We start from the raw sequence: 23,551 nt of genomic DNA, 5'->3' as shown, positions 1-23,551 counted from the left end.
TTGACCTATATGCTGTTTTTACGCCTGCTTTTTCTTCTAACTCTAAGCACAATTAGATTGAGAGAAACCAATGGAAATCAGCAGGTCTAAGCTGCTAGAAATCGACAATAAATAATGCAGGGGTAGCCAGTGTGGTGCCCTAGAGATTGGAATAATATATCACCAACCATGTGAAGTAGGATAAATTAGCATTAACTGAGTCCAATACAGGTAATATTTTGCCTAGATGCTATTAGAAGATTAACTTCCAGCAGGGTTTTGAGGACCTGGTGGCAGAAAAAATCTTCTATTGCTTTGTTGTAATAATGGCTCAGAAACAAAAGAAAATGGGAATCCGATTTGTCATTATGTTTGGAGGATGTGTAATTGTCCCAGTTTGCTACCGAAGTTCCTTAATGAATGGTATTAAAGGGGGGGGGGAGAGAAAAACAACAAGACAAAATCACACACTGATTTTTATAAGCTCAAAACAGACATCAAGTACAGAACCAACTGCCAAATTTTTACCTACTTTGTTGGGCTGCAGGTATGCAAGGCCTTCAAATGAGGCTTCCAGGTAGCAATGGAAACGGATTTCTCATCAGCTGCATAACTACGCCATACACACTACATGCAGGATATATGATGAAGAAAGGGAAATAAAGGCAAGAGGGAGCAGGGGATGAAACAAAAAAGAAAAGAAAAGCATATTAGTATACCAATACAAGTCATGGCTTTTTTGTGTCATTTGTAGCACTGATACATGCCTAAGGGGTGGAAGAATACTTTCATAATATCGCCAAGTGGCTGTCAGGTTTGTTCGTCTACAATCAGTAGCATAAAACCGCCAAGCAGCCTAGTGAAAAGGAAACAACAGAAAGCACAAAGGAGCCAACAATATATGAAATGAAAGCATTGTTATCACTATGGAAAATCTGCATTTTGTTCAAGCTGGAACCAATACCTGTTACTTTGGCTTAAATAATTAGTTCCGTATGGTTATGCTTGCAGAGTGCAGTGAAGATTTGGTTAGGTATTAAAATTCACAAGAAAACTATACACAAGAAAGTCACAATTTCAATGGAAGGGCTCCCTTCATTTGCGGAGAAACTGGAATCCAGCAAAGGTTTCCTGCTGAAGGAAGGGAAGGGGTGGGTGCAGTTTTCACTTGATTTCCCTCCATTCCCTTGCAGCCCCCAACCCACCTCCCATGATGTTACAGAGGGTCTCCCAACCTTTTGGAAGGTCGTGCTAGGGGCTGCCAAGCAGAGTTCTGTATCCAATCCTACAGTAGCTTGGGTTGCTCAATAAAATAAAAGGACTTATCTACCACAACTTTAAGAAACTATTTTGCTGCACTATGTGTGTGTGTGCATTTGACATTTATCTCAAATGATTTTAACAGTGCATTATAGTCAATATCAAGTTGTATTCTCATAAGCATGGAAGTATTTAGTAACAACTGTTAGTTGTTTATCCTGGTAATCAGCATTTGAAAATATTACAATAAATAAGATTAATATCAAATACAATTATATTGGAGAACACAGCTTTTAATGTGATGATAAACTTTATATGGTATTTTGCATACATTATTCTCAGTAGTACTGAGGCCATGTTGTAAATTCATGGCTGAGGTAAGATTTTGAACTAGGAAGCTTCCTGCTCACACTTTCAACCATGACACTATGTCTGTACACTACTAAGCATATCATAAAGCTAATAGTAAATCGTATGAACAGGCTATATTTCTAGGATAGTGGTTTCTAGTCCCAATTTTTCAAATTTCACATTCTTACTACTTTTCATTTTAGTACAAATCAAGAGATTTAGATCCTGTGCAAAAAATAACGTCCTTCATCATTGGATGCCTTATGCAATTCTAAGACAAAGTTGAGCCCCAATCAATATGGCCAGGTCTTCCAGTACCATGAGGCAGAATGAGGCTATGTCTGGCAGTCCCTCTTCACCCCTCTGCTGCTCCTATCTTTAGGACCTGGTGCATTGGCAGAGCAATCCTTGCTTTTTGGTTGGCCTGGCTCTTTCATTTAGTTGCCCTCTCCCAATGTACGAGCCGGCAGCCCAGGCTACGCACTCCAGCAGGCATCACATATATGCCATGTGTTGCTCTGCTCATGGGATGCAAGACAGTGCTACTGCATTGCAGCATTTGTTTGACTGGGTAGCACCAAGGCCCCAGGCAAGAGTAGTGAGTGATATGGTGGTGAAGTGTTGAAGGGCAGAACTCTATATGCCCTGCTCCCCATACGTTGCCTGTTCCCCTCAGGTGTGGTGGAGTTAGACGCTGTCCCATTGACAGTGTTGGTTTAAGATTCAGCTGCCAGTCTGGTAAATTTCTGTATGTGGGATGGGGGTGGTGGTGTCTTCTTATCTTTAGGCCGTGTCTGATACCATTAAAAGCCCTTTGTGGTATTTCTGCACTGGTCCTTGGGGAGTAGAGACTTCAGGCAGAGGAGGCTGTCTGCAACTACTCTGTCTTGAGTTCATCAGGTGTGAATCCTGGGCTAAACTGATACTACTAGTTAACCCTGGCATAAAGTGAGATGGCGGCTCACCGTCACTGCTTGGGCTGCCATTCTCAAGTGTGGGGATGAATCTGCAGTTTGTAAAGTCCATATTCATGCAGGCTCTTAATTGACAGTTGCTGGCTCATAACAGTATATAGCTGCAATTCAGCAAATATAGAAAGTGAATTCCTATCTCTTCCCTTCTTCCAATATGAAAACACACACATATTTTAAAATTAACCCTGTTGAAGTTATGACAGCAATATGCATCCCTCCCATGTTGTTACAAACCATGTATAAAGAAGGCTCCCATGCTTGCACAGCCTGGAACTTGTCCAGTGGTCATGTCAGCATGACAGTTTTGATAGGTTCCCTTTCCTCCCAGCTATCATTCTGTTTTGGGAGTGGGAATGCTCTGTGATTGCTCAGACCTCAACTTCCAAGGCAAGCATAAATGACAGGCTGAGGAAATGACTGACTGATCCCCAAAGAGACATTTGGCAGTTGTACTCTGTGGGCATGATCCAGCATAATTCAGGAATCAGTTCTGCCAAAGTCTTTCAGAGGAGATTAAATTTGGTTTTCAAAGGAATAATGTGTGTGCACGCACACACACACAAATAATAATGGAGAATTGATTCTGGACTCTTAAATAAATAAATAATAGCTCAGGCAGCATACTAAACAATCACTTTGGATATAAACCTCGATTTAACTGGGTGTGAAAAAAGCCAAGCAACACAACGTGCAGTATTCAAAACAGCAACGAAGTGAAATCTATTGCACTAAAAGGAAATGTAATTAAATGAAGCAGCTGTTTAAAACATCAAATATGCTAACATTTCGATTTACTTTGTTTGATTCCTTCTACACATCAATGCCACCACTGGGAAGGTGCCCATAATTTTAGGCCAACAGCTATTGTGATCAATCATTCAAACTGTTGTAGTGAATTGTTTGGACAGAGGTCTCTTCCTTCAAACTGAATGTATTTACCCCCTGGCACAGTGTCAGAGACCCACTACTAATAATTAATTGAATGTTGGCGATGGTGCTGTGCCATAATTTAATCTGACATTTATTTATCAGTTCTGGGTTTTTATAGAAAACTATATTGTAAACTGTGTCATGCAAAATATCACACAGTTTGTATCTTTCTAGGTCTTCCGGAGTGATTACTTCTTGAAAACACTACATACAGTGTGTTATCCAAGCACTGAACATGAGACATGTCAAGCACAAACAGCATCTATTGACATCAACAGGAATGGTTGTTATGAATTCAGCAGTAAGTGGTGGATTGTAGCCAAGAATTCAGTTTAACAGAGAACATACTAGTTGTGTGCATGTAGCCCTCTTTAAAAAAAATCTGAAATAGTGCCAATCAGCCATTTAGTAGGAAGGCAGGAACATGAGGGACAGAATCTAGCCCCTACCCCTGAGCAGCAGATTGGCTTGATTTCAGGTTTTAAAAAGAAATACATGTGAAGCATCCCAGCAACTTGATGAATCACAGTTTTTGTGCATGATTTCCCATCCAGTTTGGATTGTGTGTGCAGAAGTCCAGTTCCATATGTGCATGGTCCCTAGCTAGATGGGAGGAAGATATTTACTGCAACATGCTGCACCATGGCAAATAATCTGGATAATGTTTGCATTTCTTTTACAACTTTGCATGATACGGATTGTAATATCCCTGAACAAAAACTTTTCAAAAAATCTGATTCATTTGGCACTTACTTGAATTAAACTGGCAGCGGGATTCCTTCTTTTTTCAAAATGTTTCTGACGATGCTGTTCCTGTACTTTTAATGCAAATCCTGACCCAAGAATGCCCTGGAGTACAGTACAGTATGACAAATATTCATGGTCAGGATAGTCGTTTTGGTAAGGGGTTAAGAGCATACAATCTTTAAAATCATCTAGAAGTGTTACACATACAAGTAGCACCTGCCATAGTAAGCATGGCTCCTCCACTCTTTGGATACTTGAAATAACACATTGGACACAATCTGGAGCAAATCAAGTGTGTTTAGTGGCCAGACAATACAGGGTTGTGCCCATTCTCTACAATATAGGGAGCAGAGCAATTTAAAGCACAGTAGTGGTTGGTGGAAGGAAAGCTGTTGAAGCTTTCCCTTGCTCATACATTTCCCCTGAACAACGTTTCTTCAGGTTTTTCTATCTCAAAAGGGACTTCAGTCAAAAGTCTTGGTGCCCAGTCAGGAGCAAAATGAGGACAGGCAGTTTTTTGGGGAAAGTGCAGGCAGAAGAGGTTTTACTGACCCTCTCCTATCCGCAGCCTGTGTTTTGAATTGTCCCAGTCCAGTTTTAAAGCAATTCAGAAAGAATCTACCATCACCATGTTTACCATTTACACCTCACTGTTCAGTTTGGCTCTATGCCCAGAAGTGCATGCTATGTTGCCAACTTGTCACAAGTTTTCCATTGTAAAGAAGGGATGATTTGCCAGGAAAAAATGACAGGTGAGAGGAGAGTGATTAACCTTTTTTTGCCTACTCCTTTTCTCCTACACCCCCCGCCCCAATATGTACACCCCCCACCCCCATACGTATTCCAGACATTTTCCAACATGTGTATCGAACAATGTAGAAAGGGTAATGGCAAATGGAAATTGCAAGGTGCAAATGACAGGGGGAAGGGTTAAGCACCCTCCTCTCATCTGTGAGCTTTTACCTGTAAATCACTCAGCTCCAGTGCCCCTTTGTAGAAAACCAGGGGTTAGTTTAAAAATGTGAAATAGCTGAGTAAACATGTAGTCTACCCCCCCCCCCCCAGTGCACTTAATAGCAGCTTGAGTGGGCAATCTGTACTGGGGTCGTAGTGCAGGAGGAAGGGAGGAGAAAACCTCTGCCCCATGCTGCAGCCCCAATACAAATGCATGGAATGCTGTGTTTTTACAAATGAAAACCATATTGGGAGCTTAAACACAACGTATGATTTAGCCCTAAATATCAGTGAAATTACTGAAAGAGTTCAACTGGGATTCCTTTAAACTGGACTTAAGTGTGAAGACAGGAAACCTGCAAATTCAGCAGCACTTTTGTTTACTTCCACCAAACATATGTCTTAAAGAAGCATCACAATTATGCCATATAATGTAGTAGTATTTCCCTCACATTCCATTTGAAAGGTTGAGACTGAAAAATAGTGGCTTGCCTAAAGTTAACCTAAGTGAGCGTAGGGTGATTTAATAGTTAAACCAGGGACCTCTAGGTCATAGCACATTTTTTTAACCACTGTGCTATATCACCTTATTCAGTACATATCACCCTATACCTCTGAATAAAAGACTTGTATTGTGGCCCCAGGGGTGTTCGGGTTATTTATTTATAGAAGCAAACTTTTTAGAAGTACTGTATACAATGATCATTTAAAGGGAACATGGAAAATATTCCAATACATGTTACTAAAACTCACAGCTAGGTATCAGTGTCAGCAGGCAGGCGAGCTTATCTAGGTTCACAAGAATTTCAGCACAGATTATACAGTTTTCTTCCTTCAAGACCAGTAGTTAGCAGCTGGATCAGAAATAACATTTCTGACTTATAAACTCTAAGGTAAATGCTTCACTTTAATTATTAATATAACACAGCATGCCTGCAAGGCATGGAAACAATTTGGTTAATTATATCACCATTATTATTTTTTTGCATCTCAGCTGAAATAGGTTGAGAATATTCATAATTATACTAAGAAGCTCAAGAGGATAGAACAGTGTGTTCCCTAGCCTCCTGCAAGACGAGTAAAATTTCTTCTGGATGCTTTTTGATAATCCAAAAAACATTACAAGGATAATATCATTACATTTGCCAAAAAAAAGCCCTGACTGGATCTGCATGAAAATCACAGTGATATATTAATAACTAGATCTTCACTGCAGATCACATAACCACACAATGACGTGTGTTTTTGGACGAGGCAGATATATTTTCCACTGGGGATATCTGTATTGATGGCAGGAAGCAGTTTCTTTAGCCACTTCAGATCCTGCCCACATCAACCATGTGGATAGATGGGGAACTAGGGTGGACTAAATCTTGTCATTTATGGATAGTGGGGGCTGAATGTCCCATTCCCAATAAGCCTTACTAACATGCCTCACATAAAAAGCTGCCTACTGCTTATGGAACGATATATGGGTACAATATTACCAAAATAAATTCTGGGACTTATCAGATAGATTTTACTGTTATCACAGGACAATAAATGAGCTTTTAAAGCAGCTTCAATTTTCCGCATTGTAGATTGCAGAAGTTGCAGTGCCATACAAATAACTGTCCCAGTGTTGTTTCCCATGTATGCCAGCTTAAAGAGTTTGAAGTTTTGCAAACAGTTGTAAAGATACTCACAGCAGGCAATGCAAAGAAAGAAATGCCAAGCAGTGCAAACCCTGCAGAAAGTAGCCTTCCTAGCCAGGTGAGGGGGGTTTTATCTCCATAGCCAATTGTTGTCAATGTGATCTGAAAAGAAACAAATATAATTCACTGTGAGAAAAAAAGTGGATGGCACAGATGTCGATAATTTTAACATTAACTGGGCAATATTCACAATGGCAAAATGATAAAAGAGTAACCAAAATATGAAATTTTCCTGGTCCATACGTAGTGATTTGAATGGGGCTTGCTCACAAAAAACCACCTCATTCCTCAAATTAGTAGTTAAGTACGGACCTCTGGAACAAATTGGTGTCCACTGGGACTGGTAGGATTGGGAAGGCAGGGAGACTAATAGCAAGGGAGGCCAGAGCCAACCAATTCCCATTTTGTCTTCCTCCTCATCCCTGTTGAGTTCTACAAAGGCAACACTGAACCTGAGGAGGAAGCTGACAGGCAGTACCATCCCATGGACTGCTTGTAAATAAGAAGGCAGGCAGGCTAAGGGCAGAATGAGACTGCTGGAGCTGCCTCCATTGCTTTAATCATAGACCAGCTTCAAATGCTTCAAGCTGTTTTTGATATTTCCCCCCTTCTCAGAAACTGGATGTAAGCCTGCCTGCAGGTGGGAAGTGGCCTGGGGGTATTGTTGGGGTGAATGAGTGGGCATAGAAAGGGTTAACTCCCCTCCTGGTGGCTGATTTTTGCTTGCAAATGCCTCACACACTTCAGCAACTAGATCTAAGAATCTACACTTGCACATGCAGCATGCCAATTTGTTAAATAAAGTAGCAGAATCAGACTCCCCTGAAGCAACTGCACATGAACCCTGAGATAACAGAGAGATTTAGTTTAGAATTAATCTGGATGTCTAAACAAGTAGATTAGTTGAAATATATTCTCAAATGAGAGACACCAGAGAAGTTAAAAAGACCAGGAAAACCCTCAATTATGTTTTAAGAAAATAACATAAAATGTGTATACAAGACCATTCAATGAAGTTCATTTGGAAGGTATTTTAACCATTAAACCATGCTCATCACTGTAGCTTTTAAGAATGACAACAAATTCAGAAATACATGCTACTGGAGACCCTATTTTAGAGGCAATCTAGCATAATTTTTTTTAAGAATCTTCTTTTAGAGGAGAAACAATGACTTGACTTTTTCATTGCGGGGAACTTACGTCATCAACCCCTTTATTTGCAGAACCCCTTGGGGAGGGAACTCATCTCTTAAGCTGCAATTTGTTTTTACTCTTTAAATAACAGTAGAGCTTTCCCTGCTGTCAATACTGCTGTGTGAAACTCAACTGTATAACTATCATGGGCACATATTGTGCAGATCCTGTGTGAAAGATACTCAGAATCAAGTGTGGATTTCAATGCTCTTTATTCAGCTCATAGTAGTGAGGAGTGGGAGTTCTCCTGAAATGTCTGCTTTATATACATTATTTACACAATGGGCCCCACGTGATTGGCTAATTCCGGGATTCACTTGTAGGACAATCTGGTTGCGGATCCACTTCCACCTGGAGTTAGATTGGGTGGCTCCTGCGGACCAACCAGACTGCTGCATTCTGAATCCTATTGTTCTAGGACCAATCAGATTGCTGAAATATGGATCCTATTCAACTCAGTACATAACCCTGTGCCACCATCACTGATGACAAGACAGAACGGTATCTTACACACCCCTTCCTCTATGCCTCTGATATGGATACAGTGCCCTGATTTCATTTACCATTTACTACATCTGCACAGAGCTTGAATGGCCACACCTAGGCAACCAGATTGCATGCTGTTCCACATGCAAATTTGCAAAACAATGCTGCTTTGTTTGGTAAAAAAGGTCTAAGCCAGAGGTTGGATTCTATCTTGTTTCATCAGTGCAAGGACTTATGCTTGTGCAATAGAACTTCCCCCTCCTCTGTCATTGTGCATCCAGTGCCCCTCCCCAATTTCACAGGATAAAATCTGGTCTGGAGGGTTAGGGGAACCCCCTGAACAGTCTTAGGGGGTGCAAAGGGCAGGAAGAGGGGACTTCTATTTTGAAAGCACAAATCCTTGCACTTGCAGAACAACTTAGTTGGATATCATCCATAGCTGTGTCCCTGAGGAAGGGCTGTCATTTTACTGTTTTGTAAACTATAATTACTATGAATAAAGTTTTATCTTTCAGTCCCATCTGAGACCTCTTATTTTGCTTCTGCATGCAGAATCTTTCATTGACTGCTGCTTTGCATAGGTAAAAAGGGGTTAATCCATAGCTTTGAATTAACCCTCTCCCGCTCCCCAAAAAATTTACAACCAAGTCCCATGAATTTATCTCTTGATTGGCTTAATAAAAATAAATTATATTTCCAAAATAAATGTAGTCATAGCAAAGACCTGAAATGCTAACAAAGGACTAACAAATATCTTTCCATTCCTTGATGGCCTTGCCAGTTCCACAAAGTTATTTCCTCAGCAAATCAGCATCAACCTGTTTTATCAGGAATGGACCTGAATAATCTGGCCTTCATCCAGGTTGCTATCACTGCCAGACACTGGAGAATAGAGAGATGTTTCCAAGCTACATTTGAAGAAAAGAAGAGGAGCTTATGAAAAGGATAGAGCCAGCTGTCATTTATCTTTAATGACACTGCTGGCTCACAGTCTCCGCAGCAGAGAGATATACCATGGGTCCTGTAGATCTTTATATAATTGCAAGCCCTTAGAAAGAAAGAACAGCAGCACTTCTCTCTCTCTCTCTCTGAACAGAATCCAGCCTGTTCTTTCACACGCTCAACAGGTTCTGAAGCCCCCTGACAAGTACATTACACCTTTTAAGTGTATCAGAGACTCCTTGCTGCCTTTGAGCCCTGCTGCAGGGTGGTTCTTGAGTGATAAAGAGATGTCACATCTTCACAAGTCTGCTTCTCAACAGCGGACTTGTTTTTGCCTCCACACTGCAATAGTGTGATTCAGAAGACATTCAGATTGTGAACTAATGTAGGTTCTAACATCCTTAGGGCAGAGCCTTTGCTTATATTTTTCTGTGAAGCACAATGTACGCCGATGGTGCAATATAAATAAAAAACAATAGTAACGATGAAAATATATATATATATATTTCCCTCAACTTTGAAACAGTCTAACTAACTGGTTTTCCACAACAGCAATCTTAACTTTATATTTTAAGCAGGTGTGTTTGTTGGCAGTGCATATAAACCTGGGACCGATGACAAATTGGGAGGGGGGAAATGGGAGAGTGATAAAACAATTGTATCCTTAGGAGCTATGGAGAAGGGTGCAGCAGGACAGAAGGCCTGGCCCCAGGGTCTCACCTACACTGAGCAGCAGCACCAACTTGCCCTAGCTAATTGGGAAGGAGTGAATTTGCAGGCCCATGTACAGCAGGCTGGAGGCTGCCGTAGGAAGAGACAAAACAGCAAAGAATGACATGACTTGAGATGGAAATGGCCACAGCATCATTGATTACAGGTGTAAGTAGGCTTTGGCATAGGCATTTGGTATGTATCCTGACCCAATCTGCTTGGCTGATGGCTGATATTTCATCAGGATTGATCCTGGGGTTCAGGATCCCACCATCATGCAGATCTATGGGGAGATCCCGCCAGGATGAAATCTGGGGTGCTCTATGGCCCATTGGCCTCCCAATCTGGGCTTTCAGGCAGAACCCAACCCCTGGACCCTTTTACCAGGCTACCCAGAATTTGATCCTGGAGCAGCGGAAGGGGCACCCATCCCTCACACTAGCTTAGGCTAAGGATCCATACCCAATGCGTTTTCCCTGTCAAAAGTTGTGCCAGTTGCTATGAGGAAGGCAAACCCTCAGACAGGCGCAATTTGTTTGCAGGCAAAGTTCTCCCTGGCCCCGAATACGGTGACGGATTAATTCCACAGGAAAGCTATATGCATGCACTGCTTGCGTACCTCCAGGCAGGGCCAATGAATGGGTGGGTGGGACATCTGGTTTTGACTGCACTGCCCATTTGCAGTGCATTCAGCTTTTAAACCCGGCAGCAGACCTGACAGAAACCTGGCTCTGACAGGTCCGCTGCCCGAGCGAGAGCCCTGATTGGCTGCAATCGCCACTGCCGGCTGAGAATGGTAGGTGGTCTTTATAAAAGTCAATTGAGCAAAGCTGGGCAGATGGTCTCACTTGCTTCAAAGAGGATGCCACTGGAGCTCTTGCTGTGAAAGCAGACACTTGTGCTGGAACTGCTGCAGCAACTGCAGGAGGAATCTGATCTGGCTGCCCATGTTTCACACCTTCATTTCTTTTCACGTTTCTTAATCAAATGCCTAAAGACTGAATGAATGATCTCTCATGCATAGCCTGTATTACTCCTGGTTGCTAATGTATAGGCATCCGTGAATGAAATGGTTATAAATAATGAATTATTATTATTATTATTATGGTTCCCAGGAAAACATTGCAGTATATGTCACAGACAATTTGAGTAACATATGGCTAGAATCTAAGTAACTGTGGTTAAGGCTGCATACATGCAACATTGCCAGGACACTTATGTTTGTGATTGTAAGCTGTTTTAAGCTGTTTTAAACATTTTGTTTTAGTTGCTGGAACCTGCCCTGGGACCTTAGGGTGAAGGGTGGGTAACAAATTAAAATACTACTACTACTACTACATTTTATCCTAGAATCAGTGTAGACTGAGTTATTATTCCCACCCCCTCTGTAGCCCACATTCTATACCTATTGCATATTCTTTGCCCATGAAAAGCACTTCTTGAAGAACTGGTTTCATTCTGGGGAAAAAAATCATTACAGATTGATTGCGTATAACCTCTCAGTGTATCTATTTGAAAACAGATGTATGCAGTCACAGCAAGGAGGTGTGAGTGGGGTGTGTATCCACACCTGCTCAATGATCTTGTAAGATGGCATATATCAAGATCAGGTCTTCCTTCTGCATTCACCTGGGGCATGCACAGGAAGGAGGCTAGGATAATCTAATCAAAGGGAGGATTTTCAAATGCACATAGTCACCCTACCCCTGTGGATGACAGAAACTAGAATCAATCAAGACTGAAAGCAACATTTTGAAGTGAAGTATGTACGATTCCAGGTTGACTTGTGTGTAGGTTAGTGTGTACACAGCCTTATGTTATTGAGAACTTTGTCATTTACCTTGCTGTGTGAACAAGAGATGCTTATCTTTCTTTCCTTATTTCATAAAATTTATATGCTGCTTGATTGTAAAAAAACCCAACCAACCTGCAAAGCAGTAAACAAAATGTACCTTAATTTTGCATAAATGCTTTTGGCAGCTATGACAAAACAATTAAAGAGCTATGATCTGGAATAAGCAAAAAAAAACACCTCTCTGTCTCTCTAGCCCTAAGTTTCTATTCTAGAGAATTTAAAATTCCTTTTGTTATGATCTTCAGTAACAGACACATCTTTGAAAAGGTCTGGAACTGGTATATCCAAATTAGGATAATATCAAAAGGCTCTTAATTCCCTAGGTATGTTATTTAATGCAGCAAAATTTATTTCAGTACATTACGGTTAACTGTTAATTAAGCAAACAATCCAAAAATTAATCAAATGTGGTTAAGTGATGAGTGTCTTTTTATTATAATACAGCTACTCTAATTAGTGAAATCTGAAATCTTAATTAACCATACCAAAGGGACACTTATCATTTCTATCCACAGATCATTCTGTCATGTGGGACTAATATGCTTCAAAGCTTCAAATACCAACACAATTCAGCTGCTGCCAGTATGACTTAAGGCCTTCTTCTCTGATTATGAACTGGTTTGCATATCACGCTAAGCCAAACCATGGCTTAGACTGCAGGCATAGGCAAACTCCAGCCCTCCAGATCTTTGGGACTACAATTCCCACCATCCCTAGCTAACAGGACCAGTGGTCAGGGATGATGGGAACTGTAGTCCCAAACATCTGGAGGGCCAGAGTTTGCCTATGCTTGGCTTAGAGAGAAATCATAGGCTCCAGGAAAAGAACTCCCTGCCCCTTTGCTCCTTGCTGGTCATTCTGCTTCTGTGCTGCACTGAGCTAAGTAAGTCATAGCTGGCCAAAGCATGCTATCTGAACCTGACTTACAAAGTAATACTGAGCGGTAATCAAGGTTTGTCCTGTGGTTTACAGCTCATATTTGTATGGAGGAGTTAAATCACAAGCCCTGGACTGGATGATACACCAAGCCAAACCATGACTGCATAGCCGCAGAATGACTGGGCAAGAGCATAGTGGCCACAATCTCCTCTCAATGAGCCTGCATGGGAGCACTTTCATGCTAGGTCATGGTTTTTAAATATTGCATAGTCTAAATCATGTAGTTCAGTTGATTCTGTACTTACTGTGCCCCACCACAGAGCATCTGCATATGTAGAAAATTGAGCATTTGTATCTTTTTCAACCAGGTAGACGAGGAAAGATGAAAAAATCAATACTAAAAATCCTATGTACCAGGCGGTGATTAATTCCTACAGGATAAAAAAAGAGTATTAAAAACAAGTATTTTGACAACCTATCTGTACCAATGCAATTTATTGAAATATTTGTACCTCCATATTCTGTAGTTACTTTATTAGTTATATACAAAAAAATTCTTTGTACGCAAATTTTCCTTTTACATTACAATGTATAATACTGTTTTAGGGCCAAGATGCAATTTGCTTCTTGAGTTAAGCCGAAGAGGTTGAATGTGCTTGGCAGACCTCCATGCCATCACAAACTCTTAAAAAATTCTCCTAAGTTTCAAGAGGTTTGCTCTGTAACTTGGCTTTGCTGTTCAAGAAACAAGGGACCAAAGCCCCTTTGGAGAAGCAGAATGAGTTGCATGGTTCTTTGGATTATGACTACGTAACAGTGATTAACAGAGCAGAGATACTGAAGTCTTAAAAGTAAAATGTTTCAGCTTCCTCTGCTCCAGTGTCAAAGGGGGCTGTAGCCAAGATGGCAACGTTCAGAGGTGTGGCATTTGCTGTAGGTAAGTGATTAGAAGTATTATCTTCTAGGACGAGGGCATGGGGTGTTGTTTATATATCCGTATGTTTTCTCTAATGTTTTTGGATCAGATGGTATCTCTAATTGCAACAGCGGACAAGTCAATGCTGCCATGTTTTTTCCAGTAGTTTTTAATTACCTGGAGATTCATGTGGAAGGCGATTCATAAATTAAGAAAATGATAATAATAATAATAAATGAGAAAAGCTTATGTCACATGTTTGTTAGGTGCCATAAAACACTGTGTAGTTTTTGCTGCAACATACTGACACCACTATTACTGTGGAAATTGATAAATCAGAGAGGCTGTGATAAGCTGAACTGTTCCTTTTTTCTCACTGATTGGGAACACTTTGCATAGGTCAGCTATTCACACATACCAGGGTGGTGAATGTTTTCTGGCAAGGAAGTCAGATTAATATCTCTCCAACCCTTATTGCTTACTTATATTTGACTTGTATCTTTGAGTGTTAGTTGTGCATCCATTTTGTTAGCCATACTGATGTATCACAGTTTTATATTTGCAATCACAATCAAAATGTTGCCAGGCCAAATTTGAAAGGTAGGCAGGCCTTCTCACCTGTCAGTTATCTGTTGTCAATATGAATACTGGGACCTCAAAGTGTAACATGGACTGTTAGAAAGCCCTTTTGCAAGCAGCCCCTTGTTGCTCTTAAGCCTGTCAAAAACTGAAAGTCAAAGAGAACCCCAGGGTTGGGGTTTTCAGAGGTTTAGAGAGCAGTGCTGGGCTGTTTGAAAGACCTCTTGCAAGTATTTCTGTGCTGTTCTTTAAACCCCACCCCGCAGTATAGTTTAAAGAGCCATGGATTGTTTAGTTAGCCAGAGGCCTGTGGGAAGAGGAATGCTTTTTGGAAAACTAAGTTAATGAAACAAAGATCCTTTGAATCAGCAAATAAATGTGGAAAGCTGCTAGCATGGCAGCTGAAAAAGAGACAAAAGTTGAACACAGTAACAAACTTGGAAATTGAGGGAAGAAATATTCAGAACCCGGTGGAAATCAGAAAGTGCTTCCAGAGATATTTCAAACAACTATATACACAGGGGCCGCAAAATGAATCTGAGATAGAACAGTTCTTAAAGAAGAATGGTCTACCAAAGTTGTCTCTTAAGAACAGAACTATCCTGAATTATAAAATAACACAATTAGAAATTGAGGAGGCCATTCAGAACATGCAATTGGGCAAGTCTCCAGGGCCAGATGGGCTTACCTCCGAATATTATAAGACATTGAAAGATTATTTGATGCATCCATTAATGGAGGTTTGCAATGAAATTATGGAGGGGAAGAAGGCACCGAAGTCGTGGAAAGAAGCTTTCATTACATTGATACCTAAACTAGAATCTGAAAAGACGCAACTTAGGAATTACCGCCCCATCTCCCTTTTAAACGTGGATTACAAAATATTTGCAGACATTCTAGCAAGAAGATTTTAAAAAGTCCTTAATGAAGTAATTCATAAGGACCAAGCAGGCTTTCTCCCAGGTAGACATTTGTTTGCTAACACAAGGAATATTATTGACATTTTGGAACTTCTGCAAACAAATATTAATACAAAAGCTGTGTTAATTTTCATAGATGCGGAGAAGGCCTTTGACAACATCTCTTGGAAGTTTATGAAGGAAAATTTGGAAGGAATGGGAGTGGGGCGGGGGTTTCAGAATGGGATAGAGGCAATTTATTCAGAGCAAAAAGCAAAATTGATAGTTAACAATGTGGTGACAGAAGAGTTTAGAATTGAGAAAGGAACACGACAAGGTTGCCCTATATCCCCTTTGTTATTTATATCGGTCCTGGAAGTGCTCTTGAATATGATCAGAGGAGACCGGTTGGTGGAAGGTATTCAGGTCGGAGCGAAACAATACAAACTGAAAGCATTTGCAGATGACCTAGTTTTGACCCTACAGGAGCCAGAGCCTAGTACTAAAAGGGTATTGCAATTGATTCATGAGTTTGGTCGAGTGGCGGGATTTAAACTTAACAAGCAAAAAACTAAGGTTTTGGAAAAAAAATTGACTCCTTTAGAGTCAGAAAGGTTTCAGAAAGAGATAGAATTAAATGTGGTCAAAAAAGTAAGATACCTAGGGATAAACATAACAGCGAAGAACAGGAATCTGTTTAAAGACAATTATGAAAAATGTTGGTCTGAAATTAAAAGGGATCTAGATGTATGGTCAAGATTGAAATTCTCCTTGTCAGGACGTATTGCTGTTATCAAGATGAATGTATTGCCAAAAATGTTGTTTTTGTTTCAAACTTTGCAGATAGTGGATAAAATGGAGTGTTTTGGGAGGTGGCAGCGAGATATTTCCAAATTTGTCTGGCAGGGCAAAAAGCCCAGAATCAAGTTTAAGATATTAACTGATGCTAAAGAAAGAGGGGGCTTTGCCCTGCCAGACTTAAAGTTGTACTATGAATCAGCAGCTTTCTGCTGGTTGAAAGATTGGCTACTTCTTGAAAACACTGATGTTTTAGATTTGGAAGGATTCAATAATGCGTTTGGTTGGCATGCATATCTGTGGTATGACAAGGTTAAAATACACAAGGCTTTCAAGAATCATGTTGTCAGAAAAGCAGTGTTTAATGTCTGGTCAAAATATAAGGACTTATTGGAAAACAAGACCCCAAGGTGGTTATCACCAATGGAGGCTAAGGCCCCGAAAAGACTCAATATGGAGGCCAAATGGCCGAAATATTGGGAAATAATAGAAAAAGATGGAGACAATTGGAGGTTGCAGAGTTTGGAGAAACTAAAGGGGAAAGTGCGAGATTGGTTACATTATGCTCAGATCAAAGAAGCTTTTAAGTCAGATAAAAAATTAGGATTCCAGGTGGAAAAATCAAAGTTAGAAACAGAACTGTTAGAACCCAGCTCTAAGATACTTTCAAGAACGTATAACTTGCTGCTAAAATGGAATACACAGGATGAAACGGTCAAATCAGCTATGATAAAATGGGCACAGGACATAGGGTACAACATCATGTTTGCTGACTGGGAAAAGTTATGGACCACAGGCTTGAGATTTACGGCATGTAATGCCTTAAAAGAAAATATTATGAAAATGATATATAGGTGGTACATGACTCCAGTCAAGCTTGCAAAGATATACCATTTGTCTGACAATAAATGTTGGAAGTGTAAAGAAGCTGAAGGAACATTCTTTCACCTCTGGTGGACTTGCCCTAGAGTGAAGGCTTTCTGGGAAATGATATATAATGAGATGAAAAAGGTATTTAAGTATACCTTCCCTAAGAAACCAGAAGCCTTTCTCCTAGGCATTGTCGGCCAGAGTGTGCAAAAGAAGGATCGGACCTTTTTTATGTATGCTACAACAGCAGCAAGGATACTCATTGCTAAATGCTGGAAAACTCAAGATTTACCCACACTGGAAAATTGGCAGATGCAACTGATGGACTATATGGAGCTGGCTGAGATGACTGGCAGAATCCGAGACCTGGGAGAAGAACTGGTGGAGGAGGACTGGAAGAAATTTAAGGATTATCTACAAAAACATTGTAAATTGTATGAATGTTAAGAAAGATGTAAGATCTGTAATAACACGGCTCCAACAAATTAGTAACAAGGAATATAAATTTGAACGTAATTGAAAGAAAAGACAAATTTTGGATAAACAGTATTTTATAATTAAGTTTCAATAAGAGAGTTGTTAAATTTCAAAATTTGAGATATTAATAGTGGAAAATTTTATTATATAAACTAAACTAAGTTAATAATTTGCTGGCAAAATTTATGAGTTTAGAAAGCAGGAACAAGAGGTGTGAGGAAGTCCAAGGAAGTGTACAAAATGTGGATACTGGAAAATGTTATGTTATTATGTGCTTTTATTGTTAAACAAAAATCTAATAAATATTATATTAAAAAAAAAGGAAGAGGAATGCTTTTGCCTGGTGCCTAAAGATATGTAATGAAGGCACCAGGTGTGCATCCTTGGGGATAGCATTCCACAAGAGAGTGGCTACCACAGAAAAGGCTCGCTCTCATGTTGTTACCCTCTGGACCTCTTGTGGAGGAGGCACATGAAGAAGGGCCTCAGATTATGATTGCAGGGTCAGAACCAGCACTTTGTATTGGGCCCAGAAATTAGTTGGCAGCCAGTGCAGTCGGGCCAGGATTGGTGTAATATGCTCAGTCCTCCTTGCCCTGGTGAGCAACATGTTCCTGCATGGGAATGGAAGCACAGAGCCAAACTGACCAGGGCTACTTTGGCTGTGTGGGCCAATTCCTAGCAGGGCAACTTGGCGCAGCCATTGTAGAATGGAACCCCCACCCATCAGCTGACATCAGCCTCTATCAGTGGCACCAGTTCATTAGCAGGTGGTTTTTGAGAAATGGCCTCACAGGTTATATCTGACCCCATGGCGAGGTGAAGGGTCCCTACCCGAGATATACACACAAATGTGAATGGTCGATGCAGAACAAAAACCACTGCTACAGGATTCTGTATTTCCTTTTTTTAAATTTTTTTAGCATGAAATACATGCATGAATGACTGACAAAATTCAGAGAAGTGAAGGATATGAGCAGACCCTTACCTTGCTATGTGCATAAACCACTGAACCTAACAATTTCCAGGTTCCTCCTCTTCGGTCCATGCGCACCATGCGAAGGATCTGTAGGAAACGAAGACTTCTCAGTGCTGATGTTGCAAAAATGTTACCCTGAGTTTTTGCAGAAACAACTGCTATTGAAGCGATGAGAACAATGATGTCTGAAAGAAATACATTACAAAATACATTAATTTATGCATATGGACCAGTAATAGCTTGATAGCATATTGTCATATGCTGGGTGAATTGGATGGCTTTGTATGTTAAGAATATTCTTTAACAGTCTTTATGCTGAAAGAAAGTGAATTGTAACAACAACATCCCTATAAATGCAAAAAATACAATACTATAAAATGTTGCATTGACCAGTGCTAAGTTCTATCAAAAGAAATGGCCCTTTACTCAATTTACAAAAATACACACTTTACAAGAATACATAATACACAATCATCTAACCCAAGTTCTTAGACAGCCTCCAGTTATTTCAGGCATGTGCTCTACAGTCCTCATCTAATTTGTGTGTGCCAATTTCATGGGACCAAACTTTTAACTGAAATGGATCTAATATAAGTATCTCTCACCAAAAGTTCTATGTAGCTCACATACCTAGTATTGGGAACCAGTCAAATTGTAATAATTTGAAGAGTAGCTATTTAATTGGAAGAGCCCACCCTTTTCTGCTCCTGTTAATAGATGGAATTGTTAGCAACACATTTGCTCCCTTTGGCTACCCCTTCACTGAGAATAATCAGGAGCAGTGATAATAACTGAAAATGCACCACAGGGATGGAATCATCATGCTGATGCAATAAATTTATAGCAGCAATTCTTGTATTAGATTAGCATTCTGCTGACATACTAGCTTTTCATTGGCAAAGCTTTTATGTAGGAAGGTACAATTCCTTCATCTGAAATTTGAAAGTCCAGGAAAGGGTGTATAGCATGCTTTGCTTATATATTTGAATCATTTTACTTTCCATTAGATTAGCATCTATTCCAGTCTCAATCTAAACCCACTGACATGGGAGTGACAGCTTAATCTTATGTTTATCTACTCAGAAATAAGTCCCACAATGCACAATAGGGTTTACTTCCTACTAAGTGTTTTAAGATTTGCCAGTGTCATATTGGGAAGCAAAATACTGTATTTATTGGGACAAACTAATGTTTACAATGCAGCATGTGAGCTTTTGAGTTCACAGTATTCTATTTCAGACTAGATGAACTGCCACATGACTATTTGTTGATACTAATAAATTTAATATTTTACTGACGTTATGAATTTGTTATAATGGACCAGTGGAGCTATCTGATTTAATATACGTCCATGGAGCTTACTTCCATGGAGCTTACTTCCCTGTTCTAGCCACATTTCAAATCATTTGCACCTTTCCCCAAGCAAAGTGTTGATAATGAAAAAGCTACCTGGTTTGTTATCTTATAGGCAGGGCAATGGACCTGTTATTGCCATGTCCTGAGTTTCAGATGCTTTGTTGTAGCTCCCTTATTGTAGCTGCTTGCCCTATTGTAGCTGCTCCCCCCCCCCCAAAAAAAAATATCTATGGGACTATTTAATCATGTTCTTAATGAAGCCCTGAAATGGGAATGTTTTCTGAGGTAAGCTACCTTTCCCTGTGCTGATTCTGGAATTTCCCACAAGATCCACTTATCCCAAGTGATTCCATAATTCAGAGGTTACCAAAGCAGGAGAGTCACATTGCTCTAATAACCATCTCACTGTCTTGGGAGATGGCTGCCAACTCTTGAAATACAACCCTCAGTACACCAAAGGTCTGAGATGGATGAGTGTTGAAAGCATTTTGCACCTTTCAGAAACTGGCGTTTAGATTAAATTTAGAGCTTTCGCATGTCCTGAAAAACTAAAAGTGACTGGGTTTTTTTGTGGGGGTGGGCAAAATTCTATGCTATTTCTAGATAAAGATCAAATTCAATGGGAGCAGAGGTGGTAAAATTTGTTCCAAATAACCTTTCATTGCAGATAGTCGTACACTGATGTGCTTGTAGATTAGGTTATTGTGCTCACGGGACAAATTCCACATGTGGAATTGAACCTTCCCTCCCTCTCCTCCCCCAGCAACCCCCCCTAAAAGCTCTGAATGCCTGGGAAAACCATTAGAGCAGATATGGAAAGGGAAGGAACAGGAGACAAAATTCCATTGTGCAGTTGGAAGTCATTCCACGAGTCCAATGACTTTCTTTCCAGTAGCACCTTAAAGACCAACTAAGTTAGTTCTAGGTATGAGCTTTCGTGTGCATGCACACTTCTTCAGATACCATCTGAAGAAGTGTGCATGCACACGAAAGCTCATACCTAGAACTAACTTAGATGGTCTTTAAGGTGCTACTGGAAGGAATTTTTTTTATTTTGTTTTGACTATGGCAGACCAACACGGCTACCTATCTATAACCTCCAATGACTTTGTTATACACAACCCTTGATTTGTGGGTGTATATAAAAAATTGACAAGCAAAATACAGATAGACTTTGAATTGTTTACGTTTCAGTTTCTTTGTCAATTGCATAGTTGTATTTACAATTTTTTTTCAACATAAAAAAAGTTAAACAAGATTTTAAACCAGCATTAAACAGGCCTTTTCATCCTTCTGGAGTCTGAATTTACCCCACAATTTCAACTATTATTTTTCACATAAACGACTGGAAAAGTCAGAGCTAGTTTGAATGTTGTGTGTTGGCCTTTTCATAGCTTGGATTATAGAGCTATCTCATTGTGTAGTGGGCTTGGCTACTCTGAGCAGACTTAGGGATTGTAATTCAAAACCATTAGACTTTTAAGCCTTGTTCTGAGGGCAACTTGTGTGTGGGGTGACTTTGCCCAGCAGCATGGGGCCCAGAAAGCAGTGGGTGTATGTGTAATGCTGCATCTCTTTGCAACTCTTGTGAGATCTCACAGAATGCTGGCCACCCTGCACGATTTTGGGAGATGCAAAGGAGCCAAGGTCTTAAAAGGCCTCACCCATGAGGATTTGTGGCCATTTTGCCCTACAAGCTTCCCACCCACCTGCTCTTGCTGCTAGAGCCTCACTGAACTAACTACCCAGGTCATTGCTTTACAAGGCCAGAAAGAAGTTTGTTCCTTCCCAAATTGAGTTGGCCCTCAGTTGGAGTTTTTACAGCCTTTCCCTCAGTGACATAAAGCTTTCCTTACATTAGGTGCTGAGATAATTCTGTACTTTTGTGGGGCAAAAATGGCATAGTAAAGGGGCTCCCATAAGGGGCCTGAGGAAAGGGTTGACTAAGGCATGCTACCTGGCTGGAATTTTTCACCCTGACCACCCAGTGAGAACCTGGATTGCTGGCTTGCATCACACCTGGGTTCAACGCTGGGTGATCATCACGGATGGGATAAGGGTGGGTGCCATGCTCTGCCATTCCACCAGCATGGGCTGACTGGAATGAGGCAATAATCCTTGCCTTACTGCCATGCCAACCCTGCTTACCTGCTGTAGTCATTAAAGTTTCAACCTGATTTCCCCCATCACTGCTGCCCTGTTTCAGTTATTACACTGCTCTCATGGGTCACAGAATGCATCGTCTCTCTATACATATGTGTAAGAGAAGAAGGTTCATCATTTTATAAAACTGCTGTTAGTAGTCCTTCCAAAAGGATTCCATATGCCACCTTCATGTTATTCTTAAGTATTTATGGATTGCACGTTACTAATTTTCACACTAGTTGTGTATTTTGTGCACAGATGGTATGCTTATGTTATTCCGGGCTTTTATAGATTTCTGCTTTCATACTGATTTTATTTATTGTCTACGGATATTTGCTTGCCTGATAATAGACATGTGTTGAAATGTGTTGGGAATTTTAGCCATCAGTTCTTTGTGGTTTCTGACTTAGAAGTGGCTATTTTTATTGTGGCTGCCCGCTCCTTATTTGCTTTTGACATGATTTCTCAAATGTGTACTAAGGCCTGTAGTTGCTTTCCTAACATACTTCATGTGGCATCCAGGGAATTTGCATTCTACAAACACTACACTGCTGGCTTTGCAGGTGATATTCTGTTTAATGTACTGAGGCTGGTTAGTCATTCTGTTTCTTAAGGAGCTGGTTGCCCTAGTATTACTTCAGTTCTTAGTTTGTGTAGGTCTGGAGCCGCCTTCCCCAACCTGGTGTTGTCCAGGTGTTTTGAACCATAACTCCCATATGCCCAAGCCAGCATGGTCAAGGATGATGGGAATTGTAATCCAACAACACCTACAAGCCTCTGTGTCTTAACTAATTTTCTCAGGAAGGGAGTCTGAGGAACTAAGGCAAATAGTAGCAAAGAGAGAGAAAATTCTAGGCTTTCCAAAAAGATAACCTGCCTAACCTTTTGGAGTTCTATGAGAGTGTCAACAAGGATATGGACAGGAGTATATGTTGTGTTCTTAAATTTTCAAAAAGCTTTCAAAAGCTAAAAGCAGTCGTGAGATGAAGGAGCAGGTCCTCTTATTGATTGGTAACAGGTTAAAAACCAAAAAGTACATTTATCACAATGGAAGGATTTGCCACAAGAGCTCAGTATTGGGATCTCTGCTTCCTTAATTGCAGTTAAATGACCTGATTGGCAGAGGGGAGCAGTAATGAGGTGATAATGAGTTTGCTTATTGTTCAGGATGGTGAAAACAAAAGAAGATTGTGAGGGGCTCCAAAAGGAGCTTTCCAAAATAGGTGAATGGCAAATGTGATTCAATGTAAGCAAGTGTAAAGTTATGCACACTGGAGTGAGACACCCTAACTTCATATATATGCTTATGGGGTATGAAGTGGGTGTTCCTTCATTTGCTTAAACCACCCACTTTAGACCCGAGGTAGTTTTCATTGAAGTTGCAAAAACATTTCAATCTGCAGATGATGTTTTTGTGTGTGTTCTGGAGGAATTCCATTTTAAATGAATGTGAGCATCAGTGGGTTGATTGTAAAGATCTGTGACTATCTTGTTTTTTATGTGACAAGAAGAACATCCCATATGATTTGTAATGACTCTATTAAGTGCACATTTGATGGTGGGATGGCTGGTTGGT

General features: G+C 40.4%; 1 protein-coding gene and 2 long non-coding RNA genes across 13 annotated transcripts in view; 2 read left to right on the top strand and 1 right to left on the bottom strand.

The window, feature by feature from the left end:
• LOC309339359 overlaps positions 1–3,931 on the top strand; it is a 38,177-nt gene extending 34,246 nt beyond the window's left edge. For 6 of the 8 annotated variants that reach the window (XR_014155229.1, XR_014155231.1, XR_014155233.1 and 3 more), the window contains one exon: positions 3,669–3,931. This is a non-coding gene — a long non-coding RNA (uncharacterized lncRNA). Of the gene's footprint in view, positions 1–733 lie in introns of all 8 variants that reach the window. The other 2 variants (XR_014155230.1, XR_014155232.1) reach the window with 1 other exon arrangement.
• The window catches only part of KCNQ5 (potassium voltage-gated channel subfamily Q member 5), a 255,585-nt gene that overhangs the window by 21,396 nt on the left and 210,638 nt on the right, over positions 1–23,551 (bottom strand). For all 4 annotated transcript variants that reach the window (XM_081857003.1, XM_081857006.1, XM_081857004.1 and 1 more), the window contains 5 exons: positions 18,484–18,659; positions 13,262–13,387; positions 6,881–6,991; positions 4,248–4,343; positions 512–606 (listed from right to left, as the gene is read on the bottom strand). In XM_081857003.1, coding sequence (XP_081713129.1) covers positions 512–606; positions 4,248–4,343; positions 6,881–6,991; positions 13,262–13,387; positions 18,484–18,659 — 604 coding nt within the window. The remainder of the gene's footprint in view (positions 1–511; positions 607–4,247; positions 4,344–6,880; positions 6,992–13,261; positions 13,388–18,483; positions 18,660–23,551) is intronic.
• On the top strand, positions 6,998–9,087 carry LOC309339433. Its single transcript, XR_014155344.1, has 2 exons — positions 6,998–8,241; positions 8,543–9,087. It is a non-coding gene; the product is annotated as an uncharacterized lncRNA (long non-coding RNA).

The sequence above is a fragment of the Podarcis erhardii genome, assembly GCF_964252035.2.
Source record: "Podarcis erhardii genome assembly, chromosome: 3".
NCBI classification, from domain to species: Eukaryota; Metazoa; Chordata; class Lepidosauria; order Squamata; family Lacertidae; genus Podarcis; species Podarcis erhardii.
This window is presented reverse-complemented; position numbering and strand designations above follow the sequence as displayed.